The sequence below is a fragment of the Oryza glaberrima genome, chromosome 6 (assembly GCF_000147395.1).
Source record: "Oryza glaberrima chromosome 6, OglaRS2, whole genome shotgun sequence".
Lineage (NCBI taxonomy): Eukaryota > Viridiplantae > Streptophyta > Magnoliopsida > Poales > Poaceae > Oryza > Oryza glaberrima.
This window is the reverse complement of record NC_068331.1, coordinates 7,886,032-7,905,843: the sequence shown is the minus strand read 5'-3', so window position 1 is coordinate 7,905,843 and position 19,812 is coordinate 7,886,032. Positions and strand designations below refer to the sequence as shown.

At 43.2% G+C, this 19,812-nt stretch overlaps 3 protein-coding genes and 1 pseudogene across 4 annotated transcripts; 3 read left to right on the top strand and 1 right to left on the bottom strand.

The window, feature by feature from the left end:
- The first annotated feature begins 553 nt into the window (after positions 1 to 553).
- Positions 554 to 6,132, top strand: LOC127776827 (microtubule-associated protein 70-3). Its single transcript, XM_052303382.1, has 11 exons — positions 554 to 971; positions 1,088 to 1,173; positions 2,647 to 2,712; positions 2,800 to 2,970; positions 3,169 to 3,339; positions 3,432 to 3,587; positions 3,700 to 3,846; positions 3,993 to 4,064; positions 4,162 to 4,728; positions 4,815 to 4,999; positions 5,516 to 6,132. The coding sequence occupies exons 1-11, from the start codon at positions 809 to 811 to the stop codon at positions 5,556 to 5,558; spliced, it is 1,827 nt and encodes a 608-aa protein (XP_052159342.1). The 5' UTR covers positions 554 to 808; the 3' UTR covers positions 5,559 to 6,132.
- Positions 6,133 to 8,655: 2,523 nt separating this feature from the next.
- On the top strand, positions 8,656 to 9,078 carry LOC127776369 (FCS-Like Zinc finger 2-like; annotated as a pseudogene).
- A 759-nt stretch (positions 9,079 to 9,837) lies between these two features.
- Positions 9,838 to 12,874, top strand: LOC127778023 (BTB/POZ and MATH domain-containing protein 1-like). 2 transcript variants are annotated; one of them, XM_052304663.1, is made up of 2 exons: positions 9,838 to 9,993; positions 11,143 to 12,874. In XM_052304663.1, exon 2 carries the CDS (start codon positions 11,311 to 11,313, stop codon positions 12,367 to 12,369), a length of 1,059 nt encoding a protein of 352 aa, XP_052160623.1. In that variant the 5' UTR covers positions 9,838 to 9,993; positions 11,143 to 11,310; the 3' UTR covers positions 12,370 to 12,874. The 2 variants fall into 2 exon arrangements, with proteins under 2 accessions (XP_052160623.1, XP_052160622.1); XM_052304662.1 differs by having other exon boundaries at positions 9,838 to 9,997.
- A 462-nt stretch (positions 12,875 to 13,336) lies between these two features.
- On the bottom strand, positions 13,337 to 19,611 carry LOC127775930 (MACPF domain-containing protein At1g14780-like). The gene is made up of 8 exons (XM_052302243.1): positions 18,958 to 19,611; positions 18,207 to 18,448; positions 16,031 to 16,232; positions 15,854 to 15,937; positions 15,275 to 15,458; positions 14,689 to 14,858; positions 14,524 to 14,588; positions 13,337 to 14,371 (listed from the first exon to the last, which is right to left on the bottom strand). The coding sequence occupies exons 1-8, from the start codon at positions 19,237 to 19,239 to the stop codon at positions 13,702 to 13,704; spliced, it is 1,899 nt and encodes a 632-aa protein (XP_052158203.1). The 5' UTR covers positions 19,240 to 19,611; the 3' UTR covers positions 13,337 to 13,701.
- Between the last annotated feature and the right edge of the window lie 201 nt (positions 19,612 to 19,812).

Sequence of the window (19,812 nt, the reverse complement as noted above, 5' to 3'; positions counted from 1 at the left end):
GCTTAAATTTTCTAAAATTTTAACACAGTTTAACTGAATTTGACTAAATTCACAATAATTTGAGAAAAACCAAAAATTTTGATCAATATATTGACTTGCCGGGGGAGTCCCTACTACGTAGGTTTGTTTGCAAAGCTTTTATAACTTAATATTATGAGAAGTACCTTATTGACAGTAAACTTCTGAGTAGTAGTAGTATTAAAGGAAAACCTAAATTTTCAACTTCTAATTTATTGTTTATTTTCTTAAATTCTATAAATACATATTATTATAATCTAGGTAAGAATCAAAACTGCTCTGATTTCATCAGAAGAAGCCGTAGCTGTTAAAAATTCACCAAACATGCCCGTGGTATTCCATTGTACGGAGTACTATCGAACTACTACTATTTGTTCCAGATAGTACATCATTACTACGGTAAACATCGTACTGTACAATGTTAGAACCACAGTAATAATAGCCCTCTAAGCTCCAAGCTTAACATAATCCAAAAAGAGCCCCCCCCTATCTCCCCTACCCCTTTTAAAACGCGCCATTTACGAGCAAGACAGCCGCAACTACTAAAAGCAAAAGAAAAAAAAAAACACGCACAGCCGCAAGCACAGTGAGGCTGAGGCAAGCGGAGCGCGGCGGAGCTAGGGTTTGCCTCGCCCCGATCCGGCGGTGCGCGGCGGCGGAGTCCGCCGAGGTCGGCGGCCGCGTCGGAGCCCCCCCGCGGCGCGGTTGGTGGGGTGGGGGGGGGGGGAGCGGATTTGGGTGCTGGGGGTTGGGGCCGGGCGCGGCCCGGGGAGGGGGCTCAGATCTGGGGATGGCCGACGGGGTGGAGGAGGGGAATGCGGTGGCGCCCAGGGGCCCCGCGCGGCGGAGGGGCACCGTGCGGGCCAGCCTCGACGCCGACGAGTTCATCGCGCTGATGCACGGCTCGGATCCCGTCAGGGTGGAGCTCACCCGCCTCGAGAACGAGCTGAGGGGTGAGCTGATCTGCTCCTGCTGTTCGTTTCGGTGATTTTGTCCAGGGATTTGTTTGTGGAAGAGGAGGCTTGATTTTCTTTTGATTTTTTTTTTGGGTATGGCTTCGTGGTGTTAGACAAGGAGAGGGAGCTCGGGGAGGCGCAGACGGAGATACGCGCGCTACGGCTGTCGGAGAGGGCGCGGGAGAAGGCCGTGGAGGAGGTAATTGCCGTCAGCTTCGTCCTGGATTTCGTGGTTCAACGATATGCTTTTCCTGTTTATTTATTTGTTTTTCCTGAAATGGCAATTTCCTTTGCATTGAGGTAGTGTCAAATTTGGTGCTCGTGGAGCGAGAATGGTAGTGTGCTGATTCAAGCTTTGGTGTGGTGTTGTTATGTTCTAGTTCTTGCATTTTTTGGAACCTTCAATGTTGTACAATGCAAACCAAAGCTTTTAGTGGGTGAATGGATTGGGTTGCTTCTATCTGTTCAGTTGTTCAGTATGGCAGGATTGACGCTTGAGCTAAGTCCTATGGCCAACTGTAGGATAGGAGGGGTCTGACCTACATCTATCCAAATATATGTTAACTTCACAAGGCCAAATAGGTTGCTGTTGGCTAACTTATGATTGTAGTGTTCCTTGTGGTTATTTCCCCATCCGTGACCTCTGCTGTTTTGGAAACATAAAACTGCTAAACTTAGTCATTTTATCTGTAAGCAATGCCTAATATACTCTATCTATATTTATTTGGCACCCATATTTGATAGCAAAATATTTATTAAATTGAGGTAAATATGCTTGTCTTGTCTTGTCGTCATGGCCCATGAAACAGAAACCTGTATTGTGGTTTTTCTGGCATTGTTAATTACTTCTGTGATATTTATATATATCCCATTATATTACATGTTTATTGGGTCTCATGTTTCCATGGTACTTCTGTATCTTATACCATTGTAACCTGATTGCCATGACAAAGAACACCTGATGCATGCATTTGTTTTTCAGCATTGTCATGTACTTGTAAGATATTTTTGAACCCCCACTGTAGGTGTCACAATTTGGATTTCGATGCATATGTAGTTATGTTTCTTGTAAGTTTAAGCAGCCTGTTTGGCAACCTCAATCCAGGCTAGTCCTCAGTGCTAGCAATTCAATCTTAAATTCCAAAAACTTTATAATCAATTAGTTGAATTGATCTTGTACCTGCCCCAACTCACCTTTTTCTTTGAATACCAAGTCTCTCATTGTTGCTTGACTTTGTTCAATGCCATTCATCAGGTTGCATGATGCTCGTGGCTTGTACCGATTACTTTTGTCTTCTTTAATTGATCGATGAACTGAGATGGCATGGGTTCTTTATTCAATCTTGCTTATCTGTGAATTTTTGGATTATGATTGAACATGTTTTTAGTGGTGAACCTTTTATTATGATTTAGCCTGTGAGATCGTGCAAGTAGTCTAAACAATTGCCAGCGTTACTCTCCTGTCATCAAAATGCTTCAAATTTGAGCATAGGAAGAAATAAAACACTCAAGGAAAAAAACCCAAGAAGAATCACATGTGAACTTAATTATCTTGCTGTTTCATGCAAGATACAATGCTGATCACGTTTAATTCTTATCCTTCTAGCTGTAAATGTATTTACATATGATTATTTATTATGTTTTTAACATTATTGTGATATTGTGATGACAGCTTACAGATGAGTTGGAGAAGATGTTTGAGAAACTCAAGTTGACAGAATCACTCCTTGACAGCAAAGTATATATCTTATAATTTGTGTTTATCTGTATCCGTTGTCTCTGTTTTAGCTGATCTTTTCTTTAACAATGATAAAAACAAATGCAGAATCTAGAAGTCAAGAAGATTAATGATGAGAAAAAGGCTGCAATGGCTGCTCAGTTTGCAGCAGAAGCGACTTTGCGGAGAGTACATGCAGCCCAAAAGGATGATGACATGCCACCAATTGAAGCCATTCTCGCACCGCTTGAAGCTGAGCTAAAGCTTGCTCGGCAAGAGGTGAAACTTTGTTCACCCATCCCCCATTTTCTATCATTTTGTTTGTGTGGTTTAATTTCTTATGCTTTCCTAACAGTTACTGATTATTTTCATCCTCTGGTTTGCCTAAACGGCTAATTAGTTGCCTTAGTTTCTTTTCATTGGTTTGTGTATTTTCTATGATCAAATAAGATGACCAGTTAACTTGGTTCACTTTAGATTGCAAAACTACAAGATGACAATCGAGCTCTGGATCGTCTAACAAAACAAAAGGAGGCAGCACTACTAGATGCAGAAAGGACTGTGGAAATAGCAATGGCAAAAGCTGCTATGGTTGATGACTTACAAAACAAGAACCAAGAGTTGATGAAGCAAATAGAGATCTGTCATGTATGTACTGTGTTCCTAGTTGTAGGATAAATTTACTTGGACATGCCTGTGGAACTACACAAGTGCTCAATTGTTTGCTTTATGCATTGCAGGAAGAAAATAAAATATTGGACAAGTTACAACGCCAAAAGGTTGCAGAAGTTAAAAAACTTAGCCTAACCGTGAAAGAACTGGAAGAGGCTGTTCTTCGAGGTGGCGCAACTGCTAATGTAGTTAGAGATTACCAGCGCCAAGTTCAGGAAGTGAATGTAACAACCTATTCTTTGACTATTGCATATGTCATCATGTCTTCATGAGCTCTTCTCCCCTTCTATAGGAACAGTTCACTCATGCTTATTTAATATTTATGATCATTACCAGGACCAAAAAAAGACACTTGAATGTGAACTTGCTCGTGCAAAAGTTACAGCAAACAGGGTTGCTGTTGTGGTTGCCAACGAGTGGAAAGATTCTAATGACAAAGTCATGCCAGTTAAACAGTGGCTTGAAGAGCGCAGATTCCTGCAGGTTGGATGATCTCACATTATGTCTTCTCTTTGTTGGAGTACATGCACTTCTATGAATTTTATTGACTAAGTTTGCTGGCCCCTTTCTGAATACTATTTTTCGAATGGCATTCTGCAATAACTTTTCTTTTAAAAATATTTTGACAGGGTGAAATGCAACAACTTCGTGATAAGCTTGCTGTCGCAGAGCGGACAGCAAGATCTGAGGCCCAATTAAAGGTGCACTGATACTTATATTGAAATGTAGCTTGAGCTAAATCTTTGTTGAATGAGTTATTCTAGATGAGCTGAATTTTGGAATTCTATATGTGCTCAGGAAAAATATCAGTTACGCCTGAAGGTTTTAGAAGATGGACTGAGAGGGCCACCAAGTGGCTCTAGTCGTCTGCCTACCGAGGGAAAGAGCTTCAGCAATGGCCCTTCTCGTCGGTTATCACTCGGCGGGGCTGATAATATGTCTAAATTGTCTCCAAATGGTTTATTAGCAAGGAGATCTCCATCTTTTCATTCAAGATCCTCTCTTTCTTCTAGCAGCAGCTTGGTCCTAAAGCATGCTAAAGGCACTTCAAAGTCGTTTGATGGTGGTACGAGGTCATTAGACAGGAGCAAGATTAATGGGAATGGAGCTCATTTACTTAACCGTTCTACTGATGCTGTCAGAGATTGTGAAACTAATGATAGTTGGAAAGGAAATGCAGATGAGGGAACCATTGAAAATACAAATAGCAACACTGACGAGAGTAATAAAGAAACTGCAAATAACAAGTCAGCTGAGATGGTATCTGGTTTTCTTTATGATATGTTGCAGAAGGAGGTAATTTCTTTGAGAAAGGCATGCCATGAAAAAGATCAGAGTCTAAAAGATAAAGATGATGCGATTGAGGTATGGAAATATTTTGCTTATTTGTTGCACTGAGTTCATAGGAAGCTCGATATTAGAAAATTTACCTGTTTCTTCTTGTCCTACAGATGCTTGCTAAGAAAGTAGATACCTTAACTAAAGCTATGGAAGTAGAGGCGAAAAAAATGAGGCGGGAGGTTGCTGCCATGGAGAAAGAAGTTGCAGCTATGCGTGTTGATAAGGAACAAGAAGTCAAAGCCAGGCGGCTTGGTAGTTCTAAAGGGACTGGAAGTTCTCAAGTGCTTTCTGGAAGGTACATCTTCAAGTGCTGAAGAGTTTTATTGAATTTGATATTTTTATTACCGTCAAGTTCTTAAGGGCACATTTAGAATGTTGGTTGATCATTAGTAGCAAAAAGATGGTATAAAATCTAGGATAAAATTGACTACAAGTTGTGGCGTACCATTTTGTCTTCAAAATCTCTCTGCTAGCCATGGATGTTACTTTTTAATTTTAATATGCTGCACACTCGCATTTGAATGTTTTATGCCCAGATTTGCTGCTAGTGGTTAGTTCTCTGACACCACACATTTGCTTAGTAGTTATATCCCATTATTTTGTCAATATGTGGAGAAGTACACTTAAAATTTGGATATATTTTCTTTGAAACATACCATTTTGCAAATTTCTCATACTGGTGATGGTTATTTGGTCTTTGACCAAGTAACATTAAGATAACATAGACCCAACTTTAGGCTGTTAACTTCACCTTTCCTGAGATTGTATCTTCATATATGGATCTCTTATTCACTTTGGATCTTCTTGCCAGCCGGAGCTCATCACGAAGTGGGCTTACTCGCAACTACCAATGACAGCGGCACTAACACCAGGCGGCATTCATCGATACGTTCCATTTCCATTTCACCCTGTATTTGTTCCATTCACTTCCCTATTGATTTTGTGACCAAGATCCTAGCACCTGCGATGTGATACCTAGATTGGGGAAAAGAGTAGGCTCGGGTCTGATCTGACGCGATTGCTATTGCACCGTGGAGGAATCGGTCTTTTGCAGAGGCGAGGCCCTAATCCCAGTGTGGTCTGGTGCCCCCTCTCTTTGTCAAGCAGTGCAGCGCATCTGGTGATGTATAGGCTGGGCGATCTCTGCGCCTTCTCCCATCTGTTAAAATTTATGTAGCTTAGCGTGTTTGTTTGGTTCTGCTTCTGCACGCCCATCATCGCCCAGGTTGTGAATATCGTTGTTCTCACATGATTATTATTGCCTTTTCCGTTCTGTTATGTTCGGTTTGCTCTGATTCGGGTTGGATGATTGTTTCATCCCATTTGCTTTGCTGTGTGCCTGTGTTCATTGTTGTTCGTTGACAGCTACCGCCTACCGGCCTATGCGAATGTGGTTTATCGACAGAGCAACTGATTGATTTTCTCTCATTGATTATTTTTATTTTTAAGTGGATGGAGTAGCATAATATTAGTAAACGTGATGGTCGCTGGCAGAAATGAAGTCAAAATAGGAATTCGGTAATAAAAAAAAAGAAGGGGCAATTTTGTTTTTACCTTTACTTTGATGTCCAAAGTTGATTTTGCCCTAGTTTTTTAGGGTTTACGTTTTTGCCTCTGCTTTTTTTAAATGAAGATTAATTTTACCCCTACTTTGGATGGACAGGTTAATGGTGTTAAATCTTAGGCAAAAAGACATCCATACCCTTTGTGTTGTTGCACAGATCTGTTTTTGTTCATCGAGTGTGTATTTGCACATATTATGTACCTGCATCTAGCAATTTTCACCAACTACTACAAATATGACAAATTTGATGGAATATAAACAAAATGTTTCAAAATTTGACGTACTTTTACCACGAAACTGATAAAATTTGAACAAAAAATTGATAGAATTTGGGCACAATTTTGACACATCTTTTGCACAATTAGAAGTCATATAGCAAGCTGCAAACATCAAAAAGTCAACCAAATCCATATCACAAACTCTAGCAAATTCTCCTCTGCCGGTTGCTGCCAGTACATAGCTAAGACGTGTCGAGCCTCTGTCGTCGCGTCCTAGGCAGGCCACCACCGTCGCTTCCACCCTGCGCCGAGTCGCCACCGCCTGACCTGCTCGCCGCTGCCGTCGCTTCCTCCTTGCATGGAGTTGCCACCGTTGTCGCCTCCTCCCTGTGCCACGCCGCCGCCGTCGCCACCATCACCTCCTCCCCGCGCGGAGCTACCGCCGCCTCCAAGCCCCCTCCACCCCTCCCCCCAACGCCGCCTAGCACGCGCCTCCAGCTCGGCGGTAGGAGGGGTTTACGCCTGGCCAATGCCCGCACGTCGCCGTCGCCAGGAAGCCGCGCGCTCACCGCCGCCTGCCCCGTCGCTGGATGGGATTCTTCCAGGAGGGAGCCTGTGTGCGCAAGTGCCTGGAACTGAAGGGTTTTCTCTACTTGATATTTCACATGGTTAAAAAAGCCAATCAACAATTCAAAAACAAATCTTTATTTTCTCTATTTCTTTACTGCTATACACCTGGTCCCACCCACTTCCGTCTATACTAGGGTAAATGCCTCTTTCGGTTAAAAAAATAGGGGAAAAAAACGAGAAGCCTAAAGTGTAGGGGTAAAATCAGTATTGGACATCAAAATAGGGGTAGAAACGCAATTGTCACGGAAAAAGAACCGACGATAGTGAGGCCTACAAAAAACAAGCTGGGATGCTCATCATCCTCGGTCAAATAAGGCAAACAAATTCGGCCCGCTTAGTTCATGAATTCATTTCAATTAACCCATGAATTAATTAGGCCCACAAAAATCTCATCACGAGTCCATAAATGAATTTGGTTTTCGGTAACTACTGAATAAATATGATCCAATTATTTCCCATCAACGAATTTAGCCCACTCAATTTAGGCCACTCAATTATCATACTCTCTCCGTTTCACAATGTAAGTTATTCTAGCATTTTTCACATTCATAGTGATGTTAATGAAATCTATGTCTATGTCTGTCTAGATTTATTAACATCACTATTAATATGAGAAATACTAGCATGACTTATATTGTGAAACGGAGGAAGTAACAAATTTAGCCCACTAGTGAATGGCCACTGAATTTACATCAATGATTAGGCCCACTATTAAATTTGTCCTATCTACTACCCCTCGACGATTTTGGCCCACCAATGCATTTAGCCCAGTCCAGCAGATAATTTGGCCCACCAAATTCCCATAAACAAATTCGATCCACGAGCTAATTTGGCCCGTCAACCAGAGTAAATTCGGCCTACTCAATTCCCGTTAATGAATTCGGCCCACTACATTTTTCACTCGCCTTTTACCTCGTGGATGAATTTGGCCCGTAGTTGAATTCGGCCTAGTTAATTCCGGTCAACGAATTCATCCCACTAATTGATTTGGCCTACCTTATTGCCCGTAAAGTAATACAACCACGAGTAAATTTCGCCCACTTAAAATCCACCAGTGAATTACGCCCACAATTTAACTTGGAATAAGTTCACCGGAGGTCCCTTAACTTAACCGCGAGATTTTTTTAGTCCCTTAACCACAAAACCAGAAATATATACCCCCTAAACTTATACAAACCGTGCACTTAAGGTCCTATGGCAGTACATATAGGTGGTTTCGCTGACGTGACATCCTACTCAGCAAAAAGAAATTAAAAAAATACGTGGGACCCACATGTCAGCTTCACATTCCTTTTTCTTCTCTTTTCTTCTCCCCCTCCTCTTTTCTTTCTTCACTCTTCTCTTCATCTTCAGTGAGGCCGGCGCCTGGCCGGCGGCCGGAGCGGCGAAGGGCGGCGTCAGGCGAGCGCAGCGGCGGGCCCGCGCCGGCTAGGAGGACGACGAACTGTCCCTGCTGCTGCGTTGCAGCGTGCGGCCGGTGGCGGACTGAAGTCCGGCAAGGGCGCCCACCGCAGCGAGAACATCTTCTGGGAGACCACCATGGAGTCCACCAACTTCCTCGACGACGACAACTCCTGCTGCGCCGGCGGCGGCGACGGTGATTACCACTACCTCGACGCCTGCTTCCTCTGCAAGCGCGACATCACTTCAACCGCCACATCTTCTTGTGCAAGTACGTACCACGATCTTAATTAATTTTCTCTCGTTGAATCTCATGCATATATATTTGCTTGATTGATTCTTCGATTATTCAGTGATTCATTGATTTGATTGCATATGTGTTGTTTGTGCAGGGGGAACGCGGCGTTCTGCAGTGACGACTGCAGGCAGGACCAGATGGACATGGACTCCGCGCTCGCCGCCGTCAAGCGCTGCCACCGCACGCTGCAACGCAGCAGCCGGGACAGGTCGTCGTCCTCCTCGTCGGCGCCGGCGGCGGCACAGTGCGCCTTGTCTGGCTAGCTGGCTAGCTACTACCAAGCCGTTCGTTGTACAGTCACAGCGGCGGAGCGGTGATGGGCGGCAGCGGGCCTGCACCTCCTCCGCATGAAGTCCGGCAAGGGCGCCTGCCGCCGTCACGCTCTTCCGCTCGCCCGCCGCCGCCCATCGTCGCTCTGCCCCGCATCCCGGCGCCGCTCCGCTGCCGCGCAGGCCCGCCGCCGTCCATTGCCGGCCTCCCTCACTGAAGAAGAACAGAAGAGAGAAGAGAGAAAATATAAGAGAATGAATGTGCAGTTGATAGGTGGGCCCCACATATTTTTTTAAATTTTTTTCGCTGACTAGGATGCTACGTCGGCAAAACTATCAATATATACTGCCGTAGGACCTTAAGTGCACGGTTTGTGTGAGTTTAGGGGTATACATTTCTGGTTTTGTGGTTAAGGGACCTCGAAAAATCTCGCTGTTAAGTTGAGGGGCCTCTGGTGAACTTATTCCATTTAACTTAGGCCATGTACAACGAATTCTCACCACGATTGAATTTAGCCCACGTAATTTCCGTAGAAAAATTCAGACCTCGGGCGAATTTGGCCCGTTAAATATCCGTCGACGAATTCAATCCACAACAAAACTCAGCCCAGTTTATTCCACGTGAAAGAATCCGGCCCATAAACATGGAAGCCCATCCGAGCCCACGGCCTACTCACCCACGCGGCCCAAAGCCCACTATCCAGGAAACGCCACGCCGATGCCACCGACATTCCGCCGCGGCGTCCTTGCTCGATCGCTCACTTTCTCCATCGTTGACGGGCTTCTCCTCCTCCTCCTCCTCCTCTCCCCCCTCGTCGCCGCCGTAGCCGGGGGGCGCCGCGGCGAAGCCGCCGATGCGGCCGGGTCCAGCCGCGGACGCCGCCTTCGTCGATCCACGCCGCGCCGTTGGTAGGTACGCCCTGTTTATCTGCCTCTCCTCGCCGCGGGCGCGCGTACGGTTGGGCTGGGGAATGGGGAACGAGCAGCTCACACCCAGGGGCTCCTCGGAAGCAATGCGAGGGTGCCGAATGGACCAAATCTTAGGGCCGATTTGTATCTCTCGTCGCAATGAGTAGAGCGATTCGGTTATCTGAGTTCTAAGGTGGTACGTTTTGGCAGGTTGACTTTTTTTTTTTTTTTGGCATAAGGGAAATGATAGAACAAAGCATACATTAGATTCGACCATGCCGTAAGCAAAGCATGCATTCCATCATGTAATTTACGAGTTTCTACGCAGTGTTAAGCCACATCATAAATCAAAAACAAATTGTGAAGATATCGGCTGGTGCTTAGTGTGTATTGGCGGATGAGCTCCGGGCTAATTGCCACTGACTGTGGCGAGGTGCATATATGCTGCTATGGGCTTCGATCTATTGGTTTCAACAGTTGTTAAGTATGCGCGCCACATGAGCTGTTGGATTTCTTGGACGGTGGATAAGTGATGACTGCACGTTCGTGACTTCAAGGGGTGAAGGCAGACGATCCGACTCCATAAGGGAAATGATAGGGTGAATTGGAATTTCACTTTGCCTGCATGTGATATGCGATGTAGTTAGTTCTCTGATAGATTTTTATTTTAAGGATCTCATGAGTCGTTAACCTTCACATGGTAGTAGTATATATAGTTTTGGTCTATGTGGTTATAATTTGACGCTTTTGAGGCTTTTTTTTTAAAAAAGACAAATCTTCCAAAAAAAAATTTCCAACAATGTCTTCTGCTGATTATATAGATTTCAGGAAAGTAGGAAATTTTTCCTTGTATGATACTTCCTCCGTTTCACAATGTAAGACTTTCTAGTATTGTTCACATTCATATAGATGCTAATGAATCTTTATATATAATAATATCTTGATTCATTAGCATCTATATGAATGTGGATAATGCTAGAAAGTGTTACATTGTGAAACGGAGGGAGTAAATACATAGGATGATGTTACATTGTTACTGTTATTTGGTCAAGCTAATTTAGCTTTATTATAGCATTGTTACATTATAAATTCAACTGTCTGTTTATACTCTTTATTTTTCTAAAGAGTATGTTACTATTTGTTTATCAGGAAGAACATGCTATGTGTTTGAGCAAAGATTTTCTGAATTAGTCGTCTCCTGCAGCAGGCTATTAGGTTATTAGTGCAAGACAACTTCCTAGTTCATTTTGTAAATTGCAACTCTTTGCACAAATAGTCAAATAGTCTCCACTCTCCAGTGGCTATTGACCAATCACCATGGAGACCCCGACAAATCTCACCAACACAATATCTGCAGTTCACCTGTTAAAAATCAATGGATATTCAGTAACCAGAGCACTTGGTTGTTCAGAGTATATCTCGTCGAGGAGATTGGCTGCAGGTGGATATGATTGGGAAGTTCTTTACTATCCACGCTATTATGAGCATGGCGTGTACTGGATAGCACTTCGACTTATGTTTATGAGCAAGGAATGTAAGCATGAGGTGAAGGCAGCTCTTAAATGTCAGTTAGTACATGAGGCACAAATTTATCTGCCATCCGGAAGTAAAAGTGTATCCTCTAAATATACAGGGCAACGAGATTGCGGGCCAGCGCTCCTGCTTGTAAAACAAGATGATTTGCCAGGATCCAATTATTTCATCGGGGATTCCTTTGTTGTGGAGTGCACCATCACTGTGTTAAGAGAGCCACAGGAAGCTGTGACTAATGTTTCTCCAAATGTTTCCAATCCATGCTGTGACTTGCAAATGCACCTTGGTGAACTCTTGCTGAGTGAAAAGGGGGCAGATGTCACGTTTGTTGTTGCAGGTGAATCTTTCTTGGCACACAAGATCATCCTCGCTGCTAGATCCCCTGTCTTCATGGCTGAGTTCTTTGGACCCATGAAGGAGAGTAGCTCACAGTGTGTGGAGATCAAGGACATGGAGGCATCAGTCTTCAAGGCCATGCTTCATTTCATTTACACTGGTACATCACCGGAGCTTGATCAGCAGCATGTCATCAGTGACTCGGAGCAGTACATCACAACAATGACACAGCATTTGCTTGTTGCTGCAGACAGGTATGGATTGGACAGGCTCAAACTGATCTGCCAAGATAGGCTCCACGATGACATCAATGTGGAGACTGTTGCGACAACTTTGGCTTTCGCAGAGCAGCATAGCTGTACACAGCTGAAGGACAGGTGCATCGAGTTCATCATCTCTTCTCGTGCAAATCTTGATGCTGTTATGGCAACGGAGGGTTATAAGCTTGTGATAGCAAGCTGCCCGTCGGTTCTAAGTACCCTTCTGAGGGCAGCGGTTGGGAGATAGAAAGTGCTAAATAGCTGAAGATTTACCACTACAAGGAAAGCAGGAATACTGGTTGGAAATGCAATTTCCAAGGGGCACTCCTGCAAATTATTAAAGGGAAGTACTGCTCACCAAAAGGCAGTCTTTCGTAACCTATATTCAATAGGAAAAATGAGAAATTAATGGGAAAAATGTACAGCAATAATAAAATTCAAGTGACAGTATATACCATAGAAGTGCATTAAGGTCCCTGCAAAAACAAAAGAAAAAGAAGTGCCTCAAGGAACTCCGGGAAAACAGAAGAAGAGGATGGTCCATGAGCAACCTATGATTTGAGAAACAAAACCAGTTAGTATGTTCTTATTTCTAGGGAACCATAATAGCATTTCTTTACTTACATAAGAATTGAGTTTGTGCATTAGGCTTGTTCACTGTGTACTCCAGCCACTGTATCCGAGTTCCTTGTTGTTGACAACATTTGTGACTACCTCATGAGTAATATCATGTACTTGCTGATGTGTGTACAGTGACTGTCTCCCATTGTTTAGGATGTTGCAGGATGGTGCACATGTTGAATCAACCCGATCTCTATCTATATTTGGTGTGATGCGTTTGAGGTTTGGGATTTATGGATCCTATTGATGTAATATAAAATAAATGTATGTGCCAATCTCACATGCATATTGTGACATCCATTGCATTTCGCTTCATGGCATGTTGTTTTGGTCCTGAGTAACGAAGGAAAATTACATATGCCAATCTCAAGAGTAACAGAAAAAATTGTACCCCTCTATCTCAAAATATATCAACCTAATACTGGGGTGGTGTTTGAATCTCATGAAGATGAAGATAAAGATTAAGTTTTTCACGCAAAACGAGGTGGTAATAACGTGTGATTAATTGAGTTTTAATTACTACAAACTTGAAAAATGGATTAATCTGATATTTTAGAGCAACTTTCATATAGAAAATTTTCGCACAAAACGCACCGTTTAGCAGTTTGAAAAACATGCCACGAGTATCCAAAATTTTATCTTCTGGCTGCAGAAGAAACGAACAGGACAGACACATCTTATACAAGGGACTACTAAGATGTGTCTAATCCAGTATTAAGTTTCAATATTTTAAGACGAAGGGAGTATATGCTAATCTCTAAGACTAAGAGTAAAAGAGGAAAAAGAAATCAAAAGCTAAGCGATAAGGTCGTTTTGCTTCTGCTATGGCTTTCTTGATTTTTGCCGCCAGCGCTATCGCTGACTAAGCTAACAATTGTTGCATGCATTCAACTGAATAATCTCTGAATTCTGTACAGTTCATGGACAGTGTCAGTGAGATCGCCATGCATCATGCATGTCAAGAAACCGGAGCAAGCAGGGAGAACTTGACGTGCAGCGAGATCCTCCCCTTGTCGACGTCGAGCTTTGCTCCGGTGACCAGCCAGTAGCCGGGACAGTCCTGCGGCCCCATGGTCACCTGCGACGTCTCCACGAACTTGAGCAGCCGCTGCGCCCCCACCGGCGCCGGCGGCCCTCCGGCGAACACGCCGGAGTCCACGTTGAGCCGCGCCGCCGCCTGCTTCTGCTGCTCTTTCTCCGCCGCCGCCGCCGCCATCGACGCGAACGACATCGACAGGAAGCTCCCCTTGACGCCGGACATCCTCGCCGCGCCGCCGCCGCCGCCGCCGTGCGCCCATCTCGACTGCACCACGCTGTGCCCCGGCAGCTCGGTGTAGAGGAGCCTGAGGTGGAGGACGCTGGTGGACTCGTGCGCCTTGACGTGCAGCTGCGCGCCGGACACGACGTACGCCGCCGGCCGGCCGCCGCCGCCGTCGCCGGCGGCGAGCCACCGCGGGTCGTGCTTCACCGGCACGGTGCAGACGTGGGCGAACATCCGCCGCTGGACCGGCTCGTAGTACCGCTCGTCGGCGATCGCCTCCGACCCTCGCCACGCCGGCGGCCGGCCTGACCAACCTCCGGCGATGAACGTCGGCGTCGTTGACAGGTGCTGCAGGTGGATGCCTAACCTGATCATCCATGACATTTAAAGTTGTTATAACAATCTAAAATTTCTCAAATTCAAAAAGAAAACAATCTAAACTTCGTATCTAACTTGTTTAATCAACAATTAAACAAGTGACATTAGCAAAGAAATGAGAGTAGATTATTGGTATCTAACCGGTTGTTCTTCTTGCCTTCAAGGTGCAATCTCATCCCAGTGATTGGCAGTTTTGGAACAATCACCTGCATTTTGTTTTCTTTTTTGTAATTAAGTGAGCAAATTCTGTTGGATTTGCAGATGCAACTAGCTGGTAAGCAATGTGAACAAGATTTGATTTCTTGCCTGGCTTGAGTTGACATGGAGCTTGGAGCCTACAAGGCTGAAGTGTAGAGCAGGGTTAGTGCCTTGCCGGTTGGAGCACAGTCCGAGGGGTAGGTCACTGAGCACCGGGGCCCACAATCTGTGGTGCTGGAAGTCCAGGAAGTACCTCAACTCTGCTACTGGAGGTTTGTCTGTTGAGGAACAGTGCCACAATTATGTACTGTTAACTACAACTCTAGCATGGACTAATTTAGAATGGTGAATAAATGAAATTTGCATTGGTAGTGCCATTTTGGAAAACTTGCCTAAATGAAAATATGCATGTACTATTCTCTCTAAGTATGTATGCTCCTGGGAACCAGATATTTGCTCCGGTCCAACAAAAAGTATCTCGACGTACCGGTACCTCACGGTACAAAATCATTTCCGATCGTTGGATCTAACAATATTCATCCTACCTAGCGAGATCCAACGATCAGAAACGATTTGGTACTGTGAGGTATCGGTACCTCGAGTTACTTTTTTGTTAGACCGGAGTAAATCTCAAAACGATGTATATGATCTTAGCAGATTGCATAGCTGATGAAATGTGTGAGAGAGCTCTTACATCTCAAATAGAGGTTTATGGCATGAGAAAGGAAGCCCACGCCAGCTACTCCCTTGAGAAGGGATGTGATGGGCACGAGCTTGAAGTTGATGGCGTCCGGCATTAACGGCACCGTCGGCAGCCACTCCGAGTGGTTGCTCGCCGCCGTGTCTCCTCCCCTCTTGGAGTAGATCACTGTCACACCCTGCATATCAGTCAAAAGTTCAGTAATGATAGATCCCTGCATGATTAATTCTCTTCAAGGTTCATCATTAGCAGCAACATTCTGCTAGACAGCATTGTATAATCTAGTTCTTTTCATTTCTTTGGTACATATTATACTTATATTAATATAGGTAATTTTACCATCCTTCAGAAAGTACCGGGAAGTACCATACTTCCTAATGTAAAATTTGCTACGTTCAGAACTTTAGATACTAAGTACCTCGAAATACCAAAAAAAAAAGTGTAAAATTTAGGTACCTGAGATATTTTTTTAAGGATTATAAAATTTCTCATATTAATATAGCGTAGTAAGAGCCTCTTCCTGTTGTTTGCTGTAAAAGAAAAGCAGCCTACAAGTTTGAGCAGCTGTAGTACCTCTTTGCATGACATTGGAGCAGTCATTCCTTCAATCCTCTGCCGTGTCATTTGGGCATCAAACACATTGAATGCCTCAGGGACCTATTGCAAATCGACAATTGAAATCATTAAATAAGAAAATTCAGTTTCAGTTTTGACATGTTTCAATGTACAATTGTTATTTTTCTTTTTTACCTTGAACTTGTGGTCTCTGGACTTGCAGTGTGAAGGGGGAAGAGTGCATGTGCCAGTGAAGAGCTGGTCGCCAAGCTTGTCCAAGTGCTCCTTGATCACGGACGGCGACAGCGGCGACGACTTGTCCTGCTTCACGTACACCACATCCTGGCCGCCCATGCTCAATCCGACGATGATGTGCGTCCCGTACTTCTCGATGAAACTGCTCACCGAATTCAGAGAGAGCAACGTTATATCTAGTAATCTTCAGAACGGAAACTGGCTGAGAAATTCAGAGAGAGTGTGACATTATAATCTTCAGAGTTCAGACTTCTGGCGTGCATGGACTATATGGACCGGTTCAGAGTCTATCACGCTTTCATTTTTATTTTTTATTTTTACTGAAGGACTCAACGGTGACATGTTCAGAGTTCAGATTACAATGATGGAAAAGAAGGAATAACTAATCTGTTTCCTGTCTTTGTCAATTAGCATGCACTAATGTTCAGTCTATAAATTTCAGAGACTTCATATAGAAAAACTAAAAATTCCCTCGGTATACGAATATACTACCTCCATCCCAAAATATTTAACGCCGTTGACTTTTTTAAAAATGTTTGACCGTTCGTCTTATTCAAAAAATTTAAGTAATTGTTAATTCTTTTTCTATCATTTGATTTATTGTTAAATATACTTTTATGTATACATATAGTTTTACACATATCACAAAAGTTTCTGAATAAAACGAACGGTCAAACATGTTTAAAAAAGTTAACGGTGTCAAACATTTAGGGAAGAAGGGAGTAAGTATTTCTATTTTGTTTAGAGTTTTTTTTTGAACGAACAGTTTGTTTATAGAGATTAAAGTTAAAAAGAAAAGACGTTTGGTGTTTCTTATTAAATAAGGGATGGTTGGAATAGGAGGGTGGTAGAGAGGTGAAATGGGAAGAAATTTGTTACGTTTATGAACAAATTTTAAACGCTTTAAATACTTATATTTACGAAAGAGGGAGTATTACCTATTACCTAAGGCAAATTTTGCCTATTACTTTTGTGAGATAGTTAGTTTCCCTGCAGCACTGGTATGACACACTGAATTTGCTTTGAGTTCATGCTCAATACCAGGAACAAGTCCAAAATCATGAAGCTACCTTTTTCTATGCTGTCTACAATTTGCAGTCATCTATATATTCTGTCCTGGTTCCAATTTTCTTCGCGTGCTTGTGGAAAAAAAAACTTTTTGTACTATCCATGCAAAATTTTCACTCCACATGGCACTAGTGTATTGGACATATATAATTATGAGCTCGTGGAAAAAACAAGGTCCAAGTTGCCTTCATTATTTAATCGGCTTAGCCTGTACGGCTATGGCTGTGTTCGCCAGGCAAGGTTCCCAACCGGAACTTATACACGCGGAAAACGAGACGGTTCATTAGCGCGTGATTAATTAAATATTAGCTACTTTTTTTGAAAAAATAGATTAATTTTATTTTTTAAGCAACTTTCGTATATAAACTTTTTGCAAAAAAACGCACTGTTTAGCAGTTTGAAAAGCGTGTGCTCCAAAAACGAGAGAGAGGGGTTGGGAAAAGGGTGTGCCTAACACAGCATATGTCCTCTTTCGAGTACAGATGACATAAATGTTTTATTCTATTTTTTTTTTAAAAAAAACATGACTTAACAACAACATATTCAGATAGTCGATGAAATTATTATTATTATTATTATTATTATTATTATTATTATTATTATTATTATTATTATTTCTGCCGGTGAGTATGTATGTATAGTAATCTCAAAATAACTTCATTTCTAGTCATTATCATTCAAATTAGTATGGAGAAAAAAATATCAATGTACCCCTCTAATTAAATAGTACTAAAATAGTTTTGATGGATGCGTAGATAAAGGGCCTGTTCATTTTGATGCCAAAAAAAAATCTTGCCCAAATTTTGGCAGGATTTCTTATATAGTTATCAAAATTTGGCAGCAAATTAAATATAGCCACTTTTTTGACAACTTTACAAAATTTGGTAAGATTGAAAATGACATTAAAGTGAACAGGCCCAAAGAGTATAGAAGGGATAAATATTCTTTGTTTGTAGATAAGGATAGGTAAGTACAAAAGAGTACACTTTTTTTTCATAAAAAATAGTAAAGATATAAGAATAAATTTATTTTCGAACGAAGAGAATACCTTGCAATGGCCGATGGGTCCCACGCCGCTGGCACGTCGGCGACGACGTGGCCAGCGAGGGCGAGCGGAAGGCAGTCGAGGCGGAGGTCGAGGAGGGAGATGAAGTAGCCGTCGAAGGCCAAGCACCTGGTGTCGCCGGCGTCGCCGGCCCAGGAGTCGCTGCCGAAGTCGAAGCACGAGTTGAAGAGGCCCGACGGGATCTTCCCCGGCAGCGAGCTCCGGTGGTTGAACAGCTCCGACATCTGCAGATGAACGTGCGGTCGAATTAGGAATAATTAATTATCTTTTCATGGTTATTTGGTTGAACAATTATTTTGTTTTGTTTTTAAATTTTGTTGTTGTAGGATGATGATTTCTTAACTCGTTGAGACTGTAAGTAGTACGCGTGTTGTTGACATTATGCTCTGGACTCTGATTGTCTGATTATTTTTGGAAGAAATTTTGACTTTGATCATGATTCAAATATTAATAACGTAGTGAGGAAAATAGCCTTGAGCTTAGACGAAACATAGAGATCAAAGATTAGTAGTAAGAAATAGGTGACCACTGTTCCATATGTCCATTTTGTTTGGTTATGAAAAAGATTTGGCAAAAAAGAAGTAACTGAACAGTTTTTTTTTTTTGTCAATCTTTTGGATAACTCTAAAAGGAGACTTTCATTTGTGAGCAGCTGGCAATTAATTCGCTTGCAATTTGTGTCATTTTGAACCAGCAAATAAAATCAAATGAAGCAGCAACCAAATCAACGAACCTTGTTGAACTCGAGCACGTCGGACTTGAACCTGATGCGGTCGCCCTTGCCGAACTTCACGTCGGCCGGCACGCCGGCGACGACGCCGACGCCCGGCACGGCGACCGCCGCCGCCTTCTCGCCGCTCCTGGCAACGAGACAACCTCCCTCATCCTTGCAGTGCTTCAGCCTCAGGTCGCCCGCCATGTCGACTCCTCTGCCGAGGCACCTCACCGCCCTCTGCACCGCCGCCGCCGCCATGCCGCCGCCGGCGATCTCCATCTCCTCCATGCTCCTTGGCATGTCTTCTCTTGGGGTTGGATGCTTTGAACGAATTGCGACGTATATATGCTTACTCTATGCGCATGCCAAATTGACCGTGCTGCCAAGAACTTGTCATCAAAGATGTCAAAACATGTGATGAAAATTTCTATCTCTTCTCTTCTGTTTTGTCTGGAAACTATCCACAACCAATACAGGTTGGTGATTTGGGATTTGGAGATTGTTGGGAGGAGGAGGAGGAGAAAATGCACAAATTGACACTTTTGGGGGTTCAAATTTATAGGAGTGGATAGGAAGTTGAGGGACAGGGACAAGAGATTGGTGGGTGTGGGAACAAGAACAGGGGTAGCATAGGTTGACTGACTGCTAAGCTGTTGCTTTTTAATTTTGTTTTGTGTAGACTCTGCTTGAATTGACTCCAGTTATTGGAATTGTTTTTTGGGGACCAAATTTTACCCCTTCTTGCTGGGCACCGCCGCACCGCCAAAGCATACGACTCCTCATCCCTGTGATATGCTGCACGTTTTTCTTACTAATGCAAAAGTGTATTCTTTTGTGTTTGGTGTTTTTTTTATATAAATAAATTTTACGGAA